This window comes from Talpa europaea (genome assembly GCF_964194135.1).
Source record: "Talpa europaea genome assembly, chromosome: 8".
Classification (NCBI taxonomy): Eukaryota; Metazoa; Chordata; class Mammalia; order Eulipotyphla; family Talpidae; genus Talpa; species Talpa europaea.
In genome coordinates, this window is record NC_140075.1 from 32,927,193 (window position 1) to 32,950,727 (window position 23,535).

General features: G+C 42.0%; 1 protein-coding gene across 4 annotated transcripts in view; it reads left to right on the plus strand.

Moving 5' to 3' along the window:
• Positions 1–7,184: 7,184 nt before the first annotated feature.
• The window catches only part of CAPN3 (calpain 3), a gene marked incomplete at its 5' end in the record, with an annotated part of 44,641 nt that continues 28,290 nt past the window's right edge, over positions 7,185–23,535 (plus strand). For all 4 annotated transcript variants that reach the window (XM_084241259.1, XM_084241258.1, XM_084241257.1 and 1 more), the window contains one exon: positions 7,185–7,493. In XM_084241259.1, the coding sequence (XP_084097385.1) occupies positions 7,185–7,493 (309 nt within the window). The remainder of the gene's footprint in view (positions 7,494–23,535) is intronic.

Consider the following 23,535-nt stretch of genomic DNA (forward strand, 5'->3'; position numbering starts at 1 on the left):
CTTTTATCCATTTTGAGTTGATTTTTGTGCACCATGAGAGGGAGTGGTCTAGTTTCATTCTTTTGCATGTGGTGAACAAGTTTTCCCAGCACCATTTATTGAACAAACTGTCCATGTTTCATTGCATATTCTTTGCTCCTTTATCAAAGATTAGTTGTCCTGAGTGATGTTATTTTTAAGAAAAAGTAATAATTAAAGTAAAACTGAGGGTCATTCTGTTTCTTCAAAATGTGAAGGCCATGAAAAACAGGTCTGAGGAGCAGATTGAAATGGGGACTAAAGAGACATGACAAAATTGTGTGATCCTGGGCTAGATCCTGGGCCTTTGAAGGACGTTACAAGGAGAGTTGGCAAAACCTGAATGGGATCTTTTGATAACATGGTATTTTTCCTAATTTTTGAAGGTTGTATTATGACTCTATAGAAGAATGTTCTTATTTTAAGAAATACTTATTGAGGGCCTCCCTGGTGGCACAGCGGTTGAGCGCTGTGTTGCGAAGCTGCCCGCAGCCTCTGCAGCGCCGGTTCGATCCCCGGCTGTTCCCCGGCCACCGGGGGAGGGTCCCACATGGCGCGCAGACCTCTCCTGCCACCCACTGCTCCCCTTAGCAGTGTACTTCGGTCCTTCTGCCTGCTCTGCTCCCTGCTCTGGCTCTGGTGAATTCTCTCGCCCTCCCACGCTTCTGACTGTACCCAGTGCTTGTGTAAACAAAAAAAACAAACATACAAATAAAATAAATAAATAAAGCATGCCTCAAAGGAAAAAAAAACTTATTGAATATTAAGGAGTAATAAGCCATCATATCTCTGATTCAAATGGTTCTGAAAAAAATTATGTATGAAAAGAAAGACAAAAAGAGAAAATAGGCAAAATGTATATGTTATCATTGAAGAGTATATAGGGTTTCTTTTTAGCATATGTTTAACTTTCCTATAAGTTTTAACTATTCTATTAAAAACTTTAAAAACCCTGTGGTATCTAATAGCTTTATTTTTTTATAATAAATTTTATTTTTACATTCCCCATACAATTGCAACCCCCTTATTTTGACCCCAATCGCTCCCCTTCTACCCCCTATCTCCCATAGAGTGTCTCTGGTTCATAGTTTTTTGTTGATTTTGATTTTCACTTTCTTTATAGTTATTCATTTTCCTGGTCCCTTATTTAAGTTTTCTAGATTCCTGCTATGAGTGAGACCATGCGGTATTTTTCTTTTTCTTTCTGGCTTATTTCGCTGAGCATGAACCCTTCCAGCGCCATCCATGTTGCTGCAAATGGCATGTGTTTATCTTTTTTGAATGCTGAGTAATATTCCATGGTATATATGTACCACGTATCTAATAGCTTTAAAATGTTTAATTCCTATTGTTGTAAAGGCTTATAAACTATGCCACATAAAATAGGATGAAACAAATGGAGTTAATAATAAACTCCAGTACAACCAAATACCTGTATTTCTGATGCTGCAGACCACTTTAGATTCTCTATCAGATTAGCTCTTCCTTGCCTGAGAGATGCTGGGCCACATCAAGTCTTTTTATTTCAGAGAACACAAATACCATCCTCTAGCACAAGCTAATAGCCCTGACCTTGCACCACCCATGTCGTGGAAGTGTTACTACATCACACAAGTCTTGTCTGACCAGGGAGCCTTCACGAAGGTAATTACATTAAGTTATGGGATAGAATACATGTTTGTTTAGGGCAGAGGCCCTGAATAGGGGCTAGGAAGAGTCTTTCATGAATTTGGAAGCCCAGTTTGGTCACCTTTTTCTTTTTCCAGGTAGAAGTCATCATGACATTCAAATCCTAGCGATGGATCTGGGGTGGTCATTTCCTGATGGAGTCCCTGTTTGCCTACGTACCAAGATAATACCTGCCCAAGGAAACTGGTTTCATTTAAGACTGAGCTACAGGATTAATTATGTTCTGGAGGGCAGCTCACTTATTAACTAATAAGTTAATCAAGGATCATCGTCCTATGTGTCAACATGACCACAGCCAATCCCAGACTGGGTCATTCCACCAAAGAACAGAGCAGAGGGCCTCCCTGGTGGCACAAGGGGTTAAGCACAGCACTGTGAAGCTATCTACAACCTTTGCAGCACAAGTTCGATCCCCAGCCAGCCAGGAGCTACCCACGTGATGCAGCAGACCTCTCCTGTCTTGCCCCTGCTCTGTCAGCAGTGTATTTCAGTCTGCCTGTTTTGTTCTCCACTCTGTCTCTGGAGAATCCTCTCACCCCCCCCCCAATATGTCTGGCCTGTACCCCAGTTCTTGTACTTGTATACATAAATAAATAAATCTTAAAAAAAAGAATAGAGCAGAAAGTACAGCCCTTGACATGAGTTTGCCTGAAAGTTTCACAGAGCCCCTTAACCCTGGTTCACTAAAACCAGCCTATCTGATCTCTGTAACCGTAGGGAAGATGGCAATTCTGCAGTTTGGTCTGTGTGCAGAATCCCTTCACTTTTTCAAACCCCTTTTAGTATCAGAGTATAATAATGATAGGCAGCAGAAGCACAGTCAAACCCGATAAACATCTAGAGTTTGACGATATTTTAGCTCATTGTTGACCATCCTACTATCTAAAAGCCTTCTGAGTAATGGAATTCTTATGATATCAAGCATTCCATTCTACTTTTAAGATTCCCATTTATCAAATTCTCTGAATGCCCTGCATAATTCTGAAGATAGGGGTTGGGAGTGATAGGGTGCTCTAGATTAAAGTAACTACAGCCAGGAGGTAGAAAGCCATTAGCAGCTCCACTAGAAACATTACTATATTAACCACAGACAATGGTGGCCATGTAACTGGCATTCTAGAGAAATAAAGGAGACATTGGCATCTGATATCAGATCTGCCTGTCTTATGACCAGCCTCGCTAAAGATTGCAGTGCTATAGTAAGGCCAGCCAGAATTAGACAGCTGCTTCTGGACAGTTGTTTCCAGCAGGGTTGATGGTGTTGGATTCCTCTCCAATCAGAGCTAGGGGAAGCCCTGGCTATTTATATGCAAGGATTCAGAGATCTTATGCCTAATTCACATTAATGGAGTCTTAATTGCACATCTCCTTCACTGGAAATCTGGAGCCTGGGGTCTAGTTTGGGTCTGCAGTGAACTGGCTGTGATCTCTGCCATGTTATTTACCTCTTCGGACCTTGGTTTCCTCATTTGTTAAAGAAAAAAGATAATCTCTAAAATTCTGTGATCTTTCCAGGAGATGTCTCAAAGTTCCCTGCTTATAAAATGGGATTAATTAAGGCTGCAGGGCTGTTGTACAGATTTAAAATATGTTACATATGGAAAGGGCAAAATAGTAACTTTGCTTTGGAGAAACCGGTAGACACCTCCTTAGCCAAGTGATTAAGGTGAACACCAATATCATATGGCCCCAGGCACGATTTGATGAGACAGCCAGCCCCACCACCTTCTTTCCCTAACTCCATAGCCTCAATCTAATCATGTGAAAAACATCAGACAAGCTCAGGGACATCCTGCAACATACCTGAGGAGTACACTTCAAAAGTGCCAAGGTCATGAGAGACAAAGACTGTGGAACAGTCAGAAATCAGAGGACACATTTAATGTAATGCAGGACCCTGGAGGGAATCCTGTAAGAAAAAAAAAAAAATTAGTGATTGTAGGGTCAGGAATGGACACAGTGCAGGTTTTCTGATCCAGCAGACCAGGTAAGGGAGGAGTCAGAGTCCTCAGTGGCTTTTGCAGGTTTTTTATTTAGATTACCAGGTACACGGCAGGCAGGGATGCTGGGGGCCGGGGGCTGGCAGGCCTCCCAGCCCCCAGCAAGTCTTCACTCTATCTGGACTCTCTGGCCTTCTCTCTGCTTCTCTTCTTCTTCTCTCGGCTTCCGTTCATTCTTGGCTTCTTCTTGGCTTCTACTGGCGTCCCCGTGACGCCGCCCTTAAAAGCCCAGTCTTAGCCCAGGTGAATCCCATCTACCTATGCCCACACCCTACTCCAGGTGCCCGCCATCAGGCATGCATTCAGGACCGCAAGGATCCATCATCTATCCTGATGGCAGGAAGGCAGAAAAGCCTGACATTTTTCCTTACCCTACAGTGATGTCAAGGCACAGGGGGAAATCCACCCCCCCCCCAATCTGGGTTCTTCTGAAGCCGGACAAATTAACATCAAATATATGTTTATGTACGGAGAATTTACATGACTATAAAATGGGGCAAACCATATCCTGTGCTAAAGGATCTGGGGTGTCACAGAGAGAAGGAGGGGGCTCACATTGTAAGGAAGGGATGACTTCATGTTTACTCTGAGAGTGAAATGGTGAGTTTCTCAGATAGAGAGGACATGTTCATTTATGAACCTGTACCTGTCGATACCCCTAAACTGTATTCCTCTAGGTCAGTGGAGACCAGGAAAGCACAGGGCAGGTTCTCTATTGATCCAGGCAGACGGGTAAAGGGGGAGTCCTGGAGGCCTCAGTGGCTTTTTCAGGCTTTTAATGATCTTTCCACACCATTTGGAGTGAGATAACCAGGTACAGGGCAGGCAGGTGGCTGGAGGGCCAGGAGGCGGGCAGGCCTCCCAGCCCCCAGCAAAGCCTTACTCTTTCTGGGCTCTCTGGCCTTCTCTCGTGGTCTCTCCACTGGTCTCTACTGCACTCTGCTGCTCGGTCCTCTGTCCCTCCCATTTTCTGCCACCGCCTTTCTATGCTCAGTCTCTCTGCTTAGGAGTGCTCATGTACGAGCACCCACACCACACTCTAGGGGCTGCCATCAGGCTCGCGTGTAAAACCACAGGTGTCAATCATAGATGTTAATGGCGGGAGGGCAGAAAAATCCTGATAACTTCCATTTACCCTACAATGACCTTGGCTAAAGTTGTTATAAAAACTAGTTCTTCATCCTTGAAGAAGCTTCTGGGAATTGAAATGTGCAGCTGTTTATAGGCTCATTATCCCTCCTCCTTAATCACAGGCTCAGATTGGATTTCTGACTGATAGCATGAGATTCTACAGCTGTGCAGCCGAATAAACCTTGAATTTGGACCTGCTAATCTGAGTTGCTGGGTTTAGCCCAAACGATTGGTAGAGCAAAATGAATAGCCCCCAGCTGCACTCTGATATTCCCATCCTGCTGTGACAAGAGGCTCACTCTTTCCACATACTCATCTTAGTTACTAACCGATGGAGCTAACTTTGCCAAAGAAAGAAAGGTCAGCTTGTGTGGCCCAGAGACAGATCCTCCCCCAAGGCAAATAAGAAACTTTTAGTGCAGAGAGACAGGCACACCCCTGATGAGAGATGCTGACCACGAGCCTGGGGAGGCTGCACCTCTTTTTTTAAAAAAGATTTATTTATTTATGCATACAAGAACTAGGGTACAGGCCAGAGGTGTGTGGGGTGAGAGGACTCACCAGAGACAGAGTGGGGAGCAGAACAGGCAGACTGACTGAAACATGCTGCTGAGGGGAGCAGCAGGTGAGACAGGAGAGGTCTGCTGTACCATGTGGGTAGCTCCCTGGCTGGGGATCGAACTCGTGCTGCAGTGGCTGTGGATGACTTCACAGGTTGTGTCTCAACCACTTGCACCACCAGGGAGGCCCCTCTAACAAGATATATTGAGTAAGGCAATTCTGGCACCATTTAAATGTTACATAAATTAACTTGTTTCATTCTTACAACTCAACATGGAATGACTATCACTATACCCATTTCACAGGTGAGAAAACTGAGACAAGGAAGAAAGGATGTAGTAACCCATAGGCAGAGCCAGTGAGCAGCAGGCCCAGACTTTGGATCTCAGCACTCAGCCTTTAGAGGCTGCCTCATCTGTTCTGCCTGTCCAGGAGCAGTAAAGGTTTCCTTAGAGGGACAGGAGGATAGGCTGCCAGTCCTACAGACATAAGGCTCCTAAAATTCACAATACCAGGGATCACAATTCTGGTAATGCTCCCTATTTCAGTCATCACATCCTATCCTCACTCAGCCTCAGATCAATGAGATTGATAACATGCAAACAGGCAGAGCTATAGACTGGGACAAGCCTCTGCTCAATCACACTTGGAATATGGCCATCTCCTTACTGCTGAGTAGCAGCTACCCTGGAGAGACCACAAAACAGAGGCCAGGCAGGCAACTTCTTTCCCCAAGCCACTTGTGTTCTCAAAGAGTCCTGAAGCCAACTCTTTAGGTAGAACATCCTAGGACTTGACATCCAGTGTGGCTCAGTTTCCAACGCCAGCTTCTGACTCAGACGCCTAATATGGCAGCCTAGATAATCTGCCCCCAGGTGCACACTTTGTAGCAGATTTGGTCTCACTTTATTTTGAGGATGGGGAGACAGCAGAGACTAGGTCAAGTGGGTACAAAGACAGTAATTTTTTTCAACAGAGGACTCTGGTGAGTAGCATTTTCCATGCAGGCAGTTCCATACAATGTTGACACCAGAACATTCTAGAAGAGATGCCAAGTCCAACAGAATGTTCTGATGTCCTAGAGTTTTAGAAAGCAAATATCATGTTTTCAAAAATACCTAGGATATTCTTTGGAATTCAGTATCTCATGTTCATCCTTGTTAGCCTTTTTCATTATTGCTTTCCACTAACCCGGTGGCCAATATCTTGATAATCTGTATAACTCCCTATTTAATAACACCTCAACAGTTACTTGCTAACTTTTAATGTCCAGGGTATTCACATATTCCCCTGCTCAATGTCCTCAGATATTCCCTGACAATACCAGTATTTAATGGCAACATAGAAATGTCCCCAGCTAGGTCCTGCTCCCTCCACCATGCAGTCTAGCTGCAGGCTAGCCTCTCTCCTGTTCTCAGACTCATGATCTTCACATCTATTTTTAGTTTTCCTGGCTCAAGCTTCTTCAGGCTACTGAAACACAACCCTTACTCTCTCTCTCTCTCTCTCCCTCTGGCTGCTGATAGGAGCCCCCCAGTAAAAATTGTAGAAATCCTTCAGTGCTCCTTTCTCAGGAAAACTATGGCTTTGGGACCACAACTCAGGTTTTAAGATGGACATACGCTGGACAACCTTCTAATGGACTTTAAACGTTGAACTGGATGTGGACATTTTTCTTGCAGATGACAGAATCCATCCAACTTCCCCTTTACAGTTGCTTCCTTTCCTTGAAGGTAGCTGTATCTTGTTTTCTTTAAAAACCTTTTCCTTTCAAAATAGCCTGCCATGCCGACCGTCATTAGCCCGTCTGTGGCCCCCCGGACAGGAGCTGAGCCCAGATCCCCAGGGCCAGTTCCCCAGCCAGCCCATGGGAAGACCACCGAGGCAGGGGGAGGAAACCCAAGCGGCATCTATTCAGCTATCATCAGCCGCAATTTTCCTATTATCGGAGTTAAAGAGAAGACATTTGAGCAACTGCACAAGAAATGTCTAGAAAAGAAGGTTCTTTATCTGGATCCTGAGTTCCCACCGGATGAAACCTCTCTCTTTTATAGCCAGAAGTTTCCCATCCAGTTCATCTGGAAGAGACCTCCGGTGAGTAGCTTACTGGTTGCTGGTTGGGTTTCCCCCTTCAGAGACGTCCTCACACTCAGCACCTCCCCGCAGCCGCTCTGCTGTGCACATGGGCACTGGGGGAAGGATCCTGGCAGCAGCTCTGAGGGCCCTGTCCTCAGGTGAGAAAGGGCTGGTTCTCACTCTCCTTCTCTTTCTGAAAAAAATCTTGCTTTTTCTGAAAGTAATTAGAATTCGGTTTAACTCATATTCTGAAAGTAAGAACTAATTACCAGAATGAATTCCAAATAGCCCAGATCTACCCGCTCTGTTGAGATATCTTGCACCTTTGTAAAAATTCCTTTGATTTCTCAGGCTAAAAGCAAGCTGTGGGGGCCTCCCTGGTGGCACAGTGGGTTGAGCACAGCGCTGTGAAGCTGTCCGCAGCCTCTGCAGCGTGGGTTCGATTACCAGCCGGCCAGGGAGATTCCCACATGGCTCAGCAGACCTCTCCTGTCTCGCCCACTGCTCCCCTCAGCATTGTATTTCAGTCAGTCTGCCTGTTCTGCTCCCCACTCTGTCTCTGGTGAATCCTCTCACCTCTTGCACATCTGGCCTCACCCCAGTTCTCATATGCATGAATAAATAAATCTTTTTTAAAAATAAATACATAAAAGCAAACTGTGGTCTTCAGTAGCTTGACAGTAGTCATATCTTTCTGACAAACAGAAGCCCTAGAAGGAGACGCGTGACAAGCATAGACTATCTTTTTATTCATAAACTGTTAGGATTAGGAGAGACCCTAGCAGTCATTTTTGTTGGGACACCTCACCTCACAAGTGAGGAAATAAAGGCACACCAGAGTGAAATATATCTAGTGAGCACATGACAGTCCTGATTAAAACACTGTCTGCTTTAGGGACCTCTTTTCCTCTGGGTTTCCTCTGGTAGGGTGGCCTACCAGAAAGAAAATCATATTCCCCTACTTCCCTTCTCTAATCATACCTCCAACATGACTCTTATTCTTAATTCAGGAAATAGTTTTTGAGCATCTTGTGCCAGGCACCAGACAAACAACTGGGGAGGGAGCAGTAAATGAGATGAAAATTTCTGCTCTCCAGGAGCCAAGAGTCCTGAGGAAAGATGGGCCTGGAAAGAGTGATGACTGTCAGGGGACAATGTCAGGGTGCTATGGGAACGTTAGGCACCAGGAGAGCTAAGCTATTCTGGGGAGAGAAACCCTCCCTGAGGAAATCATTTAATATGAGACCCATTGCTAGTCATTAGACAGGTTTTTCTTTTTTTTTTTTTTATTTAAAGATTTATTTATTTATTTATACAAGGACTGGGTACAGTCAGAAGTACGGGAGGGTGAGAGAATTCACCAGAGCCAGAGTGGGGAGCAGAGCAGGCAGAAGGACCGAAGTACACTGCTGAGGGGAGCAGCAGGCGGCAGGAGAGGTCTGCGCGCCATGTGGGACCCTCCCCGGTGGCCGGGGATCAAACCAACACTGCAGAGGCTGCAGGCAGCTTCGCAACCCAGCGCTCAACTGCTGCGCCACCGGGGAGGCCCCACGTTTTTCTTTTTAACCTGAGGTGAAATATCCAACAACCACTCTCACTACATGTCCCTCCAGGGCTCCTGTCCTGACTGTCCTCTGATGGGCTGTTCGCTGTTCTCTTTGGAAAAGCCCATGACTGTCCTAAGGGCCTCAATTTAGAAGACAGGCCGGAAAGAACTTCATTCTCCAACCCAGACAGCACCCCTGCCAGATTCCTAGGACAAGTCACACATGGGCTGAAATAACTTGGGTGACACTGTTCTCACCCACTGTCCCCGCCCCTCTTACCTTCAGGAGAAGTCTAAACTCCTTAGCAGAGATATAGGCCCTTCAAAGCTGGCCTCTGCCTGCCTGTCTATCTCAGCTTCAACCCCTTCCCTAGGACACAGACACGTTCAGTTGCTCCGTGGTTCCCAGTCGTCCCCTATCTCGGGCCTTGCTCCTGCTATCCTGCTCTCTGTTAGGCCTTCTTGTTTTTATCTGATTTGCTCCTTTCACCTTCTCTCTAAAACTCTACTCAGATGTTACTTTCTTTAAGCTTTCTCACATCCCCTCTTGCTGAGTGCAAGGACCATTCCTGTTCATCTTGCACCTCCTTTACCCAGCACAGGCCAGGCTCACCGTAACAGGTGCTCAGCTTCTGGGGGTGAATTCAAAACCACATCTGAGGGTGTTAACCAAAAGATAATGGCAACCTTGCATTCCAAGAAAGGGCATTCCTGAAAGCCTTTTTTAATATACTGTAGGAAAACAAGCAAAAAACCTTACCGATACTGCTTCAGTGAAATCATGAGTGGATTTTAGCCTTAAAAGCTAGAGTTGCAAATTAATAAAAGTGTTTTCAGGATCTATTATGCTCAGCACTAGATTGGTCCTGAAACTTAGGCTGTTAGAATTAGTGTGGGAAAAGGGGCACGAGAAGTTCTGTCTGCCCCATACTACTCCCATCAACAACAAAAAATCTCACATTTTCTGTTACTAATGGTTCAGATAGCAAAAGTACACTCTTGATTAAAAAGCCCCTCTTTTACACTAAGATTTAAGATCAGGGAAACACTACTAGTCGGGTTCATTAGCATAAATCAAAATATGGAATTAGAGATGGTGAACTTTGGAATGAACCGTGAAGATTCCATCCAAGCCCCTTCTGTAAAGATGAAGCAATTAGGTCCAAAGAGGACAAATGACTTATCTAAAGTCACAGCTGCTGATTGAAATTGAAGAACTACAATGACTCCACCTCTTTCTGAAATGTAAAGCATTTCTTGAAGACATTAAATCTCCATGCACTTCCAAAAACACAGTGACCTTTAGCAGGCTGGAGCAGTCTGAAAAGGACACTATGTACTCAGAGACCCTTCCTACTTTTGCTATCTAAGGCACAGACTCATAGAAAATCAGTCTGATTGATTGATATTTTGAGAAGTTGTTGGTGACTTTTTAGGGACCAGAAGTCAGTTTATAGAGGGTTGAGTAGTTTAAAAAAAAAATGGGAAATGAAAGTGGCAATAATTTCTTTTTTGAGATAGTTGATTAAGGACAAGTAATGTTGGAACTTGACACAAAGAAATAGTACCAATGAAAGGAAGACTGTTGTTTTTAGGGCCAGAGTGACGTGGTGATGCTTACTGACAAAGAGGTGAAACGGAACTTGATCTTTGATCCTACTTTTTCTCACCAACTGTAGAATATAAGTATCTGTGAATCACTAGATATGATTTCTTAGCATCTCTGTTAATAGTCACAATGTTACTTGTGCAGTCTCATTAAGTATTCCGTGAAGAATTTTGGTATTTATTCTCTTTGCCTGTAAGGTACAGGATTAAATGTGTGATAAGAGAACTGGGAAATCAGTTAAAATAATATATATGACTGTCTTTAAATGGCTTTAGAGATAAAAGAGTGCTACTGAGTTAGTGAAAATGTTACTGATACCTTTTCTTGTTTTGAAATCTGTCCTTTGTCTTCCTATCTGTTCATCATTTTTTCTATTTTGCCCCCACCAGCATCCTTTATATACTCCCGACCCTTCTTTGTCCTTCCCTTTTAACTTCAGAAACTTCAGTTTGGTTATTGATGTCTGCTAGTTCATAGAATTTTTTAAAACAATTAAGTATTACTTATTACAATCAGATCACGAACATGATGATAATAATGATGATGGAGAATTATTCATGATCAACGATAATTCTAATTATGGTAACATGCTGTAGTTTCAGCCTTCCCCTCTCACTCATAGCAAGAATCTAGAAAACTTAAATAAGGGACCAGGAAAATGAATAACTATAAGAAAGAAAATATCAAAATCAACAAACAACTATGAACCAGAGACATTCTACGGGGTGGTGGGGTGCGGGTAAAGGAGGGCTTGGGGTCAAAATAAGGGGGTTGTAATTGTATGGGGAATATAAAAATAAAAATTAAATTAAAAAAAAAAAAGGGAAAGGAAACACCTATCACGAGGACACCTGAATCTTACACACTTACCAGCGCCACCTCCCTATCTGCCTTTCTTCCTCTATTAGGGAGCATCATGCAGTGAATTTCTGGACCAAACAATCTAATGCCTTCAGTCTTTCCTTATATGATCAATTTCTAGGATCAAAAAGCAAAAAAAATCCTGTAATAATTCCCAATTATTAAGCCAAATTTTCCTGATGACAAACGCTTGAGCAGAAAAGAACAGCTTCTAGAACAGGGCTTCTGAGAGGCTCTGAGGGAAACACGTGCTTCATTCCAGGCAGTGGGACTTCAGCCCCACAAAACTCCTAGCCTCTCTCCTCCCCTGTGTAGATTTGTAAAGAGAACCTGGCCCGAGACACCCAGCTCTTTCCCTCCTTCTTCCTCTTAGGAGTAAGCTACCTGCTTACTTCAGCAAATTTTACAGGAGTAGTCCAGCGGAGGTCCAGAGCTGCCTGCCACTACTGCATGGTAGTGGTAATAGCAACTAATCCTTTTTTAAAAAATATTTATTTACATTTTTTTATCATTGTTCATTTTTGTACAATGTATGCATGTATGCTTTCTCCTCTCACATGTAATCCCCATAAAATTCCCACTACCAAGCCACTCTTGCACCATTGCCATAGTCCCATGTGCTCTTCCCTTCCCTGTTTTGATCCCTGTGCCTCCCACTCCCTTGCAGAATGTCTCTGATTTATAGTTGCCTGGTAATTTTGTTTTTTCTTTTAATTTATTATTATTATTGTTATTTTTTTCTGATCCCTTATTTGGTTCCCCTATATTCCTCCAATAAGCGAAACCATCCGATATTTTTCTTTGTCCTTCTGGCTTATTTCACTGAGCGTAATCCCTTCCAGCTCCATCCATGTTGGTGCAAATGGCATGAGTTTATCTTTTTTGTTTGCTGAATAGTATTCCATTGTATAGTATATGTACCACATATTTCTGATCCAGTCATCTATTTGTGGGCATTTGGGTTGTTTCCATATCTTACCTATAGTAAATAGTGCTGCAAAAAAAATAGGGGTGCAGGTATCCTTTTGAATTAATGGTTTTGTGTCCTTTGGGTATATTCCTAGAAGTGGAATTCTGGGGTCAAAGCTCTCCTGACTAAAAAAGGAGAACGGAGGTATCACACTCCCAGACTTTAAACTATACTACAAAGCCATAATAAAATCAGAATGGTACTAGAACAAAAACAGACACATAGAACAATAGAATCAAATAGCAACTAATCTTGACTGAGGACTTAACTGCATCAGTAACTATTCTAAGTGCTTTCATATGTTAACTCATCTACTCTTTACAATAGTCCTGTGAAATAATATTAATTGTTCCCATTTTACAAATGAGAAGACTGAGTCTTAGAGATATAAATAACTTGTTCTGGTCTCCCAGTTAGTAAAGGGTAGAGGTGGGATTTGAACCAGACAGGCTCTCCAGTGCTTGTTCTCAAGGGTGAGATCTAGCTAGTTCTGACATTTAGAAGCCAGTATCAGCTTAACCAACAATAAACTTGGTATTTTGGGCCACCCTACATTTTTGTTTTATTCTCTCACTGATTCAAAACTCAGGCATGGAAATGAGGCCTCATGATTGGGACTCCACAAGCCATAATAGGCCAAATAATGCCTCAGGATTTGAACCCTGGGAGCAGCAGTCTCTGAGCTGGAGATTGACTGGCACAGCGGTAAAAGCCCTGTATCCTCCACATTCAGTCCTGATCCTCTACTTAACCCGGGTAATCCTGATCACACAATTTTCTTTTTGTCACCAGTTTCCCATCTGAAAAATGAGGAGTAATCATAAGAAAAAAAAACCAATTTCATCAAGCTGTTGTGAGAATTTACAACAGGTTAATCAGTGCTAAACTCTTAACAAATGACTGGCATGTACATGATGCCACCACTACCCACAGTCGTGCAACCTCTAAAAAGAAGCAATGTCATAAATATCCTTCCAGGTTAATTTATGTCTAGGACCAAACAATATATTAACCACAACATAACGTTTGAATTCTTTGTGCCTGATCTCAATGAGTTGTTCCAACTGAAGGGAGGGAATGTATGTGAGGCCTCCCCTCCTGCTTGCCCTTGAGTGCATTTCTAGTCAGCTACATCAAATACGAACGTGTGTCTGGCTGTGAAAATGCATATACAAGCATATGCAAGTAGGAAGGTGACCATGTAAAGGGGGAGCAGACTGGCTGGGGAGCTAGCAGCTCACTCAATGATTGGTGGCAAAGGCCACAGAGATCAAGAGAGTGAGCAGTGGTGATGTGCAGGGTTTGGTAAGATACATCTGCAGAGGTGTGAACCTACACTTTAAATCATATACAGTGTTGTAATCAACATTTCCTCAATAAAAAAATAAGATAAAATAATAAAAATAAAATATAAAAAGAGGTACACAAATGTGCCCATTTTCCCCATTATTTCCCAATGCTTTCCTGTAATCACTCTCAAAATCAGGGCAACCTAGATCCCTTTGCTTTTGGAGGAAGAGAAATGAGGGGCCAGTTATAAGCCCTGCACACCTAGTACCCTCCTTACCCTTGGAAACTTAGGGTCCCCAGTCTCTCCACTGTGACCCACAGGCCCATGACGGGATTCTCTCTTGGAAGACGGTCTCCCTTTTTGGTGTCTCTGCCAGTTCCAGTTCAGTGTCCTTCCATGGGCGAGCTCACTCGGCAAGTTGACTAGAGTGCATTCTGTGTGCTGCAGACCCACAGAGTCAGCTCGACCCACTAAGGCCCTCAGAGGCAGAGACTGGACCATGCTTCTGGGCCCTCCAAGCTCTGGTGCTAGCCAGAGCCGCCTTTTGGTAAATCCCATCACATTCCAGCCCCATGTCAACCTAGACTCTAAAAGAAGTAGAACCCACTCGACTCGTGAGCTAGATTAGACTAGACTTCAGGTTAACTTCACTCCACAGATATGGCCTCGGTTTCGCTGGGCTCTGCCAGGAAAGGTTATTTCCTGTTTGGACCTCTGAGTCACAGCTGAGTGACATCTGATCAGTGTAATGGATATACAGCCCTCTCTAACTTAGCCCCCTGTTCTTTCCCGAAGAAATCTGTTCTCCCTTCCTAACTTGCCTTCTGAGTTCCTGGGTGTGATAACCATGGCAATGCATTTTCCCTTTGCAACTGTTTGCTCTTTGTTTCCACTGGTTGTTGGAAATTGGGGGAGTTTGCCACCTTCCCATTTATCTCCAGATCCAGTCATAGGCTGCCTTACTTCTTCCACAAAGATCCTGGCCCCATCTTTCCGTCTTTTCAGCCCTAGACTCTACTCTGTCCCCTTTGCTAGTTCAGAACTTGGTCTCCATTTCACCCACACCTCTCTGGTGTTTGCCTTGCCTCTCATCTGTTATTACGAATACAACCCCATGTCCAGCTGCGATTCTGCACTCCCTGGGTCAGCCAGCTCCCTCTGCCAACACCTGGACCTAAGGAAATCTTTGTCCCAGACAGATAGCAGTCCCTCAATCCTCTGGAAGATGACTTTATTCCCTGCAGTTCCCATCTCTCGAAATCTCTTGAATCAGACCCCCCCTTTTTTTTTTAAAGATTTATTTATTTATGCACACAAGAACTGGGGTACAGGCCAGAGGTGTGGAGGGTGAGAGGATTCACCAGAGACAGAGTGGGGAGCAGAACAGGCAGACTGATTGAAATTACACTGCTGAGGGGAGCAGTGGTCAAGACAGGAGAGGTCTAGTGTGCCATGTGTGTTGCTCCTGACTGGAGATCAAACCTGTGCTGCAGAGGCTGTGGATAGCTTCATAGGTTGTGTCTTAACCCCTTGCGCCACCAGGGAGGCCTGAACCAGACCCTTTTTTAAGAACAGAGTTTAGGTCAGTTTCCCAAGCTGTAATTCATCCCAAAGCATATTTCACCAAGTCTAGATTGTGATGCTAATAATTTCTCAATCTTATCCACAGTTCATAAACACCACCAAGCTGAAAGGAATTGTGATAGGAGAGGCACCACACTTTCAGAGATGTTTAAATGTAAAAAGGAAAAAAATGTCTCATGATAGAATGGAAAAATAAAATAAGGCCTCTTTCCTACTTAACTCACACTTCAGCCATCTCTTCCTACTCTTCCTCCAAACCATTTCTTCTTCCCATGATGCCTGTCAGCATGGAGCCAAGCACATCTGTTGATGTTTGCTGCTGCCTGTCTGCCACGGTCTCCTGCCCTTAGTCCTGAGACACTCACCACCCAGGCAACTTCTCCCTGTCTCGAGTCTGCACACCACGAAAATGAAAACAAAAACATTACATCCTTCAAGTTAGGTTTTGTTACCACTACAAGGTGGTTTTATTTTTTTTTTTTACACACATGTAGTCACTTGTGTTTAACAAATGTGAATTTTTAACCTGGCATAATCTTCTGCTGCTCCCTTTAAGACAATTCTCACAAGGAAAAATCAGGAAGATTTCTAATACAAATGATTCCAATACAAAAAGATTTATAATACAAAAAGAGTACTTTCTCTCTTGGGGGTGGACATGATTATTTTCTAGGAGAAAATAAGAAAAAAAATGCTAGTTTACTTACAAGAGGGAGATGAACTAGAACAGAAATCAAAGAGTATCACTTCTTGGCCTTTTGGCTAAGATCAAGTGCAGAAATCAAAGTGGGGTTGAGGGAGCAGCAAGGCTGGAGGTTCCACACCCCAGTTTCATCCCTTCCCTTGACCTGACCCTCAAGACACCTTTTATTTGTGAAATGCCTGAGGCAGGGAACTTTTTGGTAAAAGGCGGAAGTTGCTATCTTGATTTACACAGGCAAGACAGAGCCACAACACGGAAGTCAGAGTGTGGAAAGCACAGAAGTGGTGAAAGAGAGAAGCATAAAGAAGGAAACTAGAGTACAGAAAGGGGGTGTTTGCGGGGAGAAAGATCTGCGCTCTCTGAGGCTGTGAAGACAAGTTTACCCAGATCGGCAAGGAACTGTGGGGCCCCAGCTAACATCTGGGAAGCATTCAGTTTAAGAGAAACTGACACTGGGTTTTACCATTTCCATCCAACCTCTGAGTTTAAATTACCAGCACCAGGACTTCTAGAAGTTCTTGTTATACCCCCCGAACACCAGGAATGTAGTATAAAAACTATTTAAAAATTCCTTGTAGATCAGAGGACCAAAAGTGTTTGGGAGCTACTTCTTTTGGCCATTTCAGTTAGTTGTGTTTCTTTTCTGATGTTAAGGTTTTGAAGGGATCGAGGATGCCCCCACCTCCTTCAATAACCTATCCTTCATACCTTCCACAGTCTGAAAGTTCGTCCTTATTTCTAGCCAGAACTCATTTGGCCACAATTTTAACACATTATGTCTGGCTCTGACCCAGCAGACAGTGAAATAGAGCCAGCTGATTTCCTCTTTAGAGTAATTCTCCTTATTCTTCAATAAAACTTCCTGCCTTTAGTTGCTTTGGATCAAACAGTCACAAAACGCCTCTAACTTTACCACACGGGTGTGATTTTTCCAATGCTCAGGATGTAAGTGCAATATGATCCAAGTATCCAGTCAATCTTCACTATTTATGGATTCTGTATTTGTGAATCCACCTATTTGCTAAAAATCATTTGTAACCCTGAAACCAATATCCATGATGCTGGTCATTTCTGGGTGTGTGTAGGGCAGTGAAGTTTGTGAGCTGCCCTGTGTGCCCGCTCCCCACTGAAGTGAACAAGACAACATTCTGCCCTCTTATTTCAGCTCTCACACAATAAGCAAGGTCTTTTTCAGATTTTTCCACATTTTTGCAATTTTTGTTAGCGATTTTTCTGTTTAAAATATCTCCCCAAGAATAGTGCTGAAGTATCACCTAGTGTTCCTCAGCACAAGGTTAGAATAGTGCCTTCTAGGGGGAAAAAAATTGTATGTTAGGGCCTCCCTGGTGGTGCAGGCAGTTGAGCGCAGCACTATGAAGCTGTCCGCAGCCTCTGCAGTGCCGGTGCAGGGCCATTTCGATCACCGCCAGCCTCGAAGCAACCCACATGGTACAGCAGACCTCTCCTGTCTCACCCACTGCTCCCCTCAGCAGTGTATTTCATCAGTCTGCCTGTTCTGTTCCCCACTCTATCTCTGGTGAGTCCTCTCACCCTCCCGCGCATCTGGCCTGTACCCTGGCTCTTATATAAATAAAAAATAAAATCTTTAAAAAAAATTGTGTGTTAGATAAGCTTTGTTCAGGCATGAGTTATGGTCTGTTGGCTGTGAGTTCAGTGTTAATGAATGAACACTATATATTAAATTACATGTCTTTAAATAAAAAAACACACATAAGGTTGTGCACTGACCAGTGGAGAATATGTTATAATCAGAGACACAGGAATCTAACCTTGGCTCAGTGCTCATGAATTCAGTTTCACGTGATTGCATAGATCACAACTACCATGAATAACAAGAATCAACTGTACTTCCAATATTACAGCTTGAAGCAATCCCTATTAAAAGAATGATCAGTGGGCCTCCTTGGTGGCGCAGGCAGTTGAGCGCAGTGCTGTGAAGCTGTCCACAGCCTCTGCAGCACGGGTTCAATAGGGACAGAACTGTAAGTATCATAAGGAACAAGTGAAAATAACTTGGCAGTATATCTAAAAATGGGATTAGCAGGGACCTAGATAGCCAAAAAAAATGTATGAAAAGATTCATTTTCCTGAATCTTTCCTGAACAAAGCAGAGCACCTTTTCATACATTCATATTTTTCTTATCATCTGTCATCTCAATGACCATAAAAATACGTATTACTGTCATCTGCTAATTTTTTCTATTGAGTTGCTTGTCTTTTTCTACTTATATTACAGGAATTCTTTATACATCCTAGATACTAATCCCTTATTGGCTAGATGTGTTATAAATATCTTCTCCCACTTTGTGATTTCCCTTTTCACTCACTTAAGAGTATTCTTACTTTTTAATTTCTTGATTAAAAGTGTTCAATTCAAAATTCTGAATTTTTTTTAAAGATTTATTTATTTATACAAGCACTGGGAACAGTCAGAAGCACAGGAGGGTGAGAGAATTCACCAGAGCCAGAGCGGGGAGCAGAACAGGCAGAAGGACCGAAGTACACTGCTGAGGGGAGCAGCGGGCATGGCTGGAGAGGTCTGTGTGCCATGTGGGACCCTCGCCGGCGGCCGGGGATAGAACTGGCACTGCAGAGGCTGCGGGCAGCTTCGCAGCCCAGTGCTCAACCGCTGCACCACCAGGGGAGTCCCCAAAATTCTGAATTCTTAATCTATTATTTTTTCCTTTATGGTTAGTGTTTTTTGTGTTCTATTAAGAAAGTTTTTTTTTTCTAAATCAAAGTCATTATTTTTTATTATCATTTAGAAACTAGCTGCCCTTATATTGGGTCTATAATTCACCTAGAAATGATTTTCACATATCCCATAAGACAGGGATCACATTTTACTGTTTTTCCATGTGGATAGTCAAAGGTTCCAGTACAATTTATTTTAAAATACAAACCTCTCCCCACTGTTTTGCAGTGCCACTTTTAAAATACCAAGTGTCCATCTATGTGTGTTTCTGCTTCTGCACTATCTGATGTGTTCCACTTGTGTTTGTTTGTCTTTGTTTCAATACCTCACTTTATGCTAACAAGACGATATCCCATAGAGCAAGTATACCCAACTTGTTTTTCTTCTTCATTATTGTTTTAGCTCTATCAGGCTCTTTGCCTTCCCAAACAAATTTTAGAATTAGGGTGTTGAGTTACACAAAAAAATCCTTAACTTCCAGACATAAACAATATGCATTGATATATCTTATATCCAAGTTACTAAACTCTTAATTCCAATAATTTTATTGTATATTTCCAAGTTCTTTGTATGTGAATTCTCAAGCAACCTAATTCTTCTTTTATTGCACTGCCGAAACCCTTCAACATAATATACTAACAAAGGAGAGAATAGGAATCCTCACCTAGTTCTCATTTTAAAGGGAGTATTTTAATGTTTCCATTCTTAATGAAAGTTTTGCTATAGATTTACTTATAGATACCATTTATTAAGAAGTCCCTGCTCTACTCCTGTTTTGGTATGGGCTCCTTTTAAAATTATAAACGGTTGTTGAACTTAATCAAATGCTTTCCCTGCATCTGCTGAGAAAGTTATGGGATTTTCCTAGATCGATTCCTTGCAATCTTCAAATAAAACAAATTTAGAATGTATTCTTTTTTAAAACATCATTGAATTTTGGTTTGCAAAACATCATTGAATTTTGGTTTGCAAAACTTTTATTTTGTGTTGTTTTTGGATCTGTGTTCATCAGTGAAATTGGTTTATTATTTTCCTTTCTTGTGCGGTCCCATTTTGGCATCAAGATTACACTTGCCTCATAAAATGAGTGGGGAGTTTCTTCAAATCTCTAAATTTAGACACTGGTGTAAAATGCAAACTATATGGTCCTTAAATATTTCATAGAATCTTGCCAATGATTGCTTTAAGGGAAGATTTTTATCCACTGATTCATCTTCCTCAATAGTTAGGATTATTTGAAAGTGTTGGGGTTTTTTTCTTGAATCAGAAGTAATATTTATTTTTCTAGTACTTTGTAGTGACTCTATCTCTAGGAATTTTTTTTTTTTTGCTCTAAAGTTGATCTTGCCAGATATTAATGTAAGAACATATGCTTTGGGGGTAAATTTTTATTTGATATATTTCTTTTCATTCTTTTATTTCCAACATTTCTATTTCCCAATGTCTTGAGTATGTTTCTTAAAACTGCTTATAGCATTTTTCAAACATCCAATCTGAAAACAATATTCCATGGCATTATATACCACATCTTGATCCAATCATCCACTGATGGACATTTAGGCTGCCTACATGTCCCATCTACTGTACACAATGCTGCTATGAATGCTGCTATTATGGAACATATGGACTTTCTTATCGATGGTTTCATAGTCTGTGGATATCGCCCAGGAGTGGGATTGCTGGGTCATACATACAGTACTTCTATTTTTAGTTTTTTACAGTAAATCCAAATTGCTTTCTCTAATGTTTGCACCTGTTCACACACCTCACCAACGGTGTAATAGGGTTCTTTTTCCTTTGTATCCTCTCCAAAACTGCTGTTGGGGATCTTTTTGATATGTACCATTCTCATGGGTATGAGATGGTATCTCGCTGTGTGTTTAATGTGCATCTCTCTTATTAGAAGTTACAATGAACAATTTTTCAGTTGTCTTTTTACCTTCTGGATATCCTCTTTGGTGAATTGTCTGTTCACATTGCCTGCCCATTTATTAATTGGGTTATCTGTTTTTTTATTTTTGACTTGTGTGAGTTTCTTACATATCTTGGATAGTAACCCCTTCTCAGTTGTTTACTGTGTGAACAGAAATATATAATTTTAACAGGACTATTTTGGAAAGATGGAGGGCAGAATACAATGTGAGAAGCCTAATCATTTATTAAATCTGGCACCCTATTGGTACCTTCTAAAAATAATAAGTTAAAAGTCTAGAATACAAGCATAAGCATATCATTTAGAAATACAGAGGTAAACCCCAGGAGAAAGAACCAGAAGAATTCAAAGTGGCTATCTCTGAGGAAAAGAATTTTCAGGTAGAAAGAGGAAAGAGAAGAGACTGCTATTTCTCTATGTGCATTTTGTATCCTTTGATTTATTAACATTTTGTTCATGTAGAAATTGAATAAACTTGTTTTTAAAAGAACTGACTCAAAAAATAGTTTTGAGCTATTACAGAACCCGGTAATGCTAACGACATTGTTTCACAGAGCACCTAAGTACCTCCTGGTGTGCTTATTCAAATTGTAGTCTTAGACCCAAAGCAAGAATATTTGAATCCTTAGGTTTGGGTAAGTCTTGGAAATCTTCACTAGAAACTGACACCCCAGGTGATTCTGTTGCAGGTAGTCCAAAGACCACAATTTGAGAGTCAGTCACTAGCTTCCTCTCTGACTGGCCTGGGGTTGCCCCTTGACCATGGGCTCAGGGGCCTGCAGCCAAAACTGCTGATGCTGACCATGGCCTTTCTCTTGGCTGTGTTCATTTGCATCATGATGCTGAGGGTGAAGGAGATTTACAGACTCCAGCCCTTTCACAAGAGGATTAGGCCTGGACTGAGGGGGCAGTGGAGAGAGGCCACAGTGAAGGCCCAGAGCCACTCCTTGAATGGTCTCCATGCCCTAACTCTATCAGGATTTTTCTGTGACTGTGTGATCCAGGAGAGGGACAGGAATAATGGAGAGGGCACTGTCACAAAGCCACTCAAGTTTGATGGGCAGGAATTTGTGGCTCTCAAACAACAATGCCTGGCTCAGAAGTGCCTCTTTGAAGACCAAGTGTTGCCAGCAGGTGTTTAGACCCTGAGTTCCCATGACCTGGTAACTCAGGTCATCACATGGAAGGCCATCACATGGAAAAGGCCAAAGATATGGATGGGAAGGTTGGTGCCTCAGGAGACAGTTCCTTGTGAAGAACTCAGGGGGTCCAGAACTGAGGCACAGAGATCCCTGCTCTGGGCATGTAACCTCTCTCCTTACTAACCTCCCCCCACAAACATCTTCCTGCTTCCTCCTGAAACTGGAGGTATTATTTTCTATTCCTGAGCTAGAGATTATTCTAATACTTTACAGGCCCCAAAGACTAAATATTTTTCGGGAAACTAATACAGTGACTTAAATTCATAGTAAGATAGTAAGATACACTTGATTATTGTATCTCTTCTTGGGAGTGGGTAGCAGAACAGTTAAGAGTACTAAGGTTCATAATTTCAAGGAAGTGGTGAAGAGTTAAGAAATAAGAGGATGTGGAAGACTGGAGATTCGCCTTCTTGACCCCTCACCTTGGTCTGGCTCATTGCAACGTGTCATTTCTGTTTAAATAGAAAGGTCACTGTGCAGGCACTTCAGTCGATTTAATGCTGTTCAGATAATTTATTTCTCCTTGTGTGGGTTTTGGTAGCTTGTATCTTTGAAGAAATTGGTCTATTTTCTCTAAATTACCAAATCTGTGAGCACAGAATTTTGTGTGTAGTATTCCTTCCTTTATTATCCTCTTGATGTTCATGGGGTCAATGGTGATGACTGCTTCTTCATTTTTCATGTTGTTAAGTTGTATCTTCTCTCTTTTTTGGTTAGTATGACTAGGGGTTTTATTAATTTCAAAGAATCGGGGTTTGGGGTTTTATTTTTTCTATTTTTTCCTGTTTTTAATTTCATTGTTTCTACTCTAACCTTTTTATTATATATCTCTTCTCCTTGCTCTCAGCTTACATTTTTCTTCTTTCTCTTGTGTCCTAAGGCAGAACACTGGCACTGATATTAGATCTTTCTTCTTCATAGACTCTCTGCTATAGACTTCCTTCTATGGACTGATTTCACTGCACCTCACACAATCTGATATTCTATTTGCATTTGCATTTAGTTCAAAATGTTTTCAACTTTTCTTGAAACTTTTTCTTTGACTAATGTGTCATTTAGCAGTGTGTTGTTTAATTTGCAAATAATTTGAGATTTTCCAGTTATGTTTTTGTTATTGATTTGTAGTTTCATCCCGCTGTGGTCTGAAAATGTACTTTAAATGATTTTTATTCTTTTAAATTTGTTGAAGTATGTTTTATGGCCCAGAATACAGTCTACCTTAACGACTATTCCATGTCCTCTTGAGAAGAATGTGTGTTTTGCTATTGCTGGATGAAGTATTCTGTAAGTATCAGTTACATCGATTTGATTCAGCTCAACTATATCTCTACTGATTTTCATTCATGTCTCCATATTTTAGGTTGGTGGAGTGCACTGCAACCTCAATTCTCTCATAGTTCTAAGAAAAGTCCCTGATTTCCAGTCAGTTGAACTTTCTTATGCTAAGGACAGGAGTGTCAATTTCCAAACTCTTTAGTTGTCAGAGTTAAAACCATATACAGATTATAGATATATAGCTATATATCTCCCATCCCCTTATATGGTAGGACAATTTTCACATATATTATTTAAAACTAATAAGAATATTTACCCAGGGTTGCATAATCAAAATATTTTACAGATGAAGGTATATAACAATTAAAAA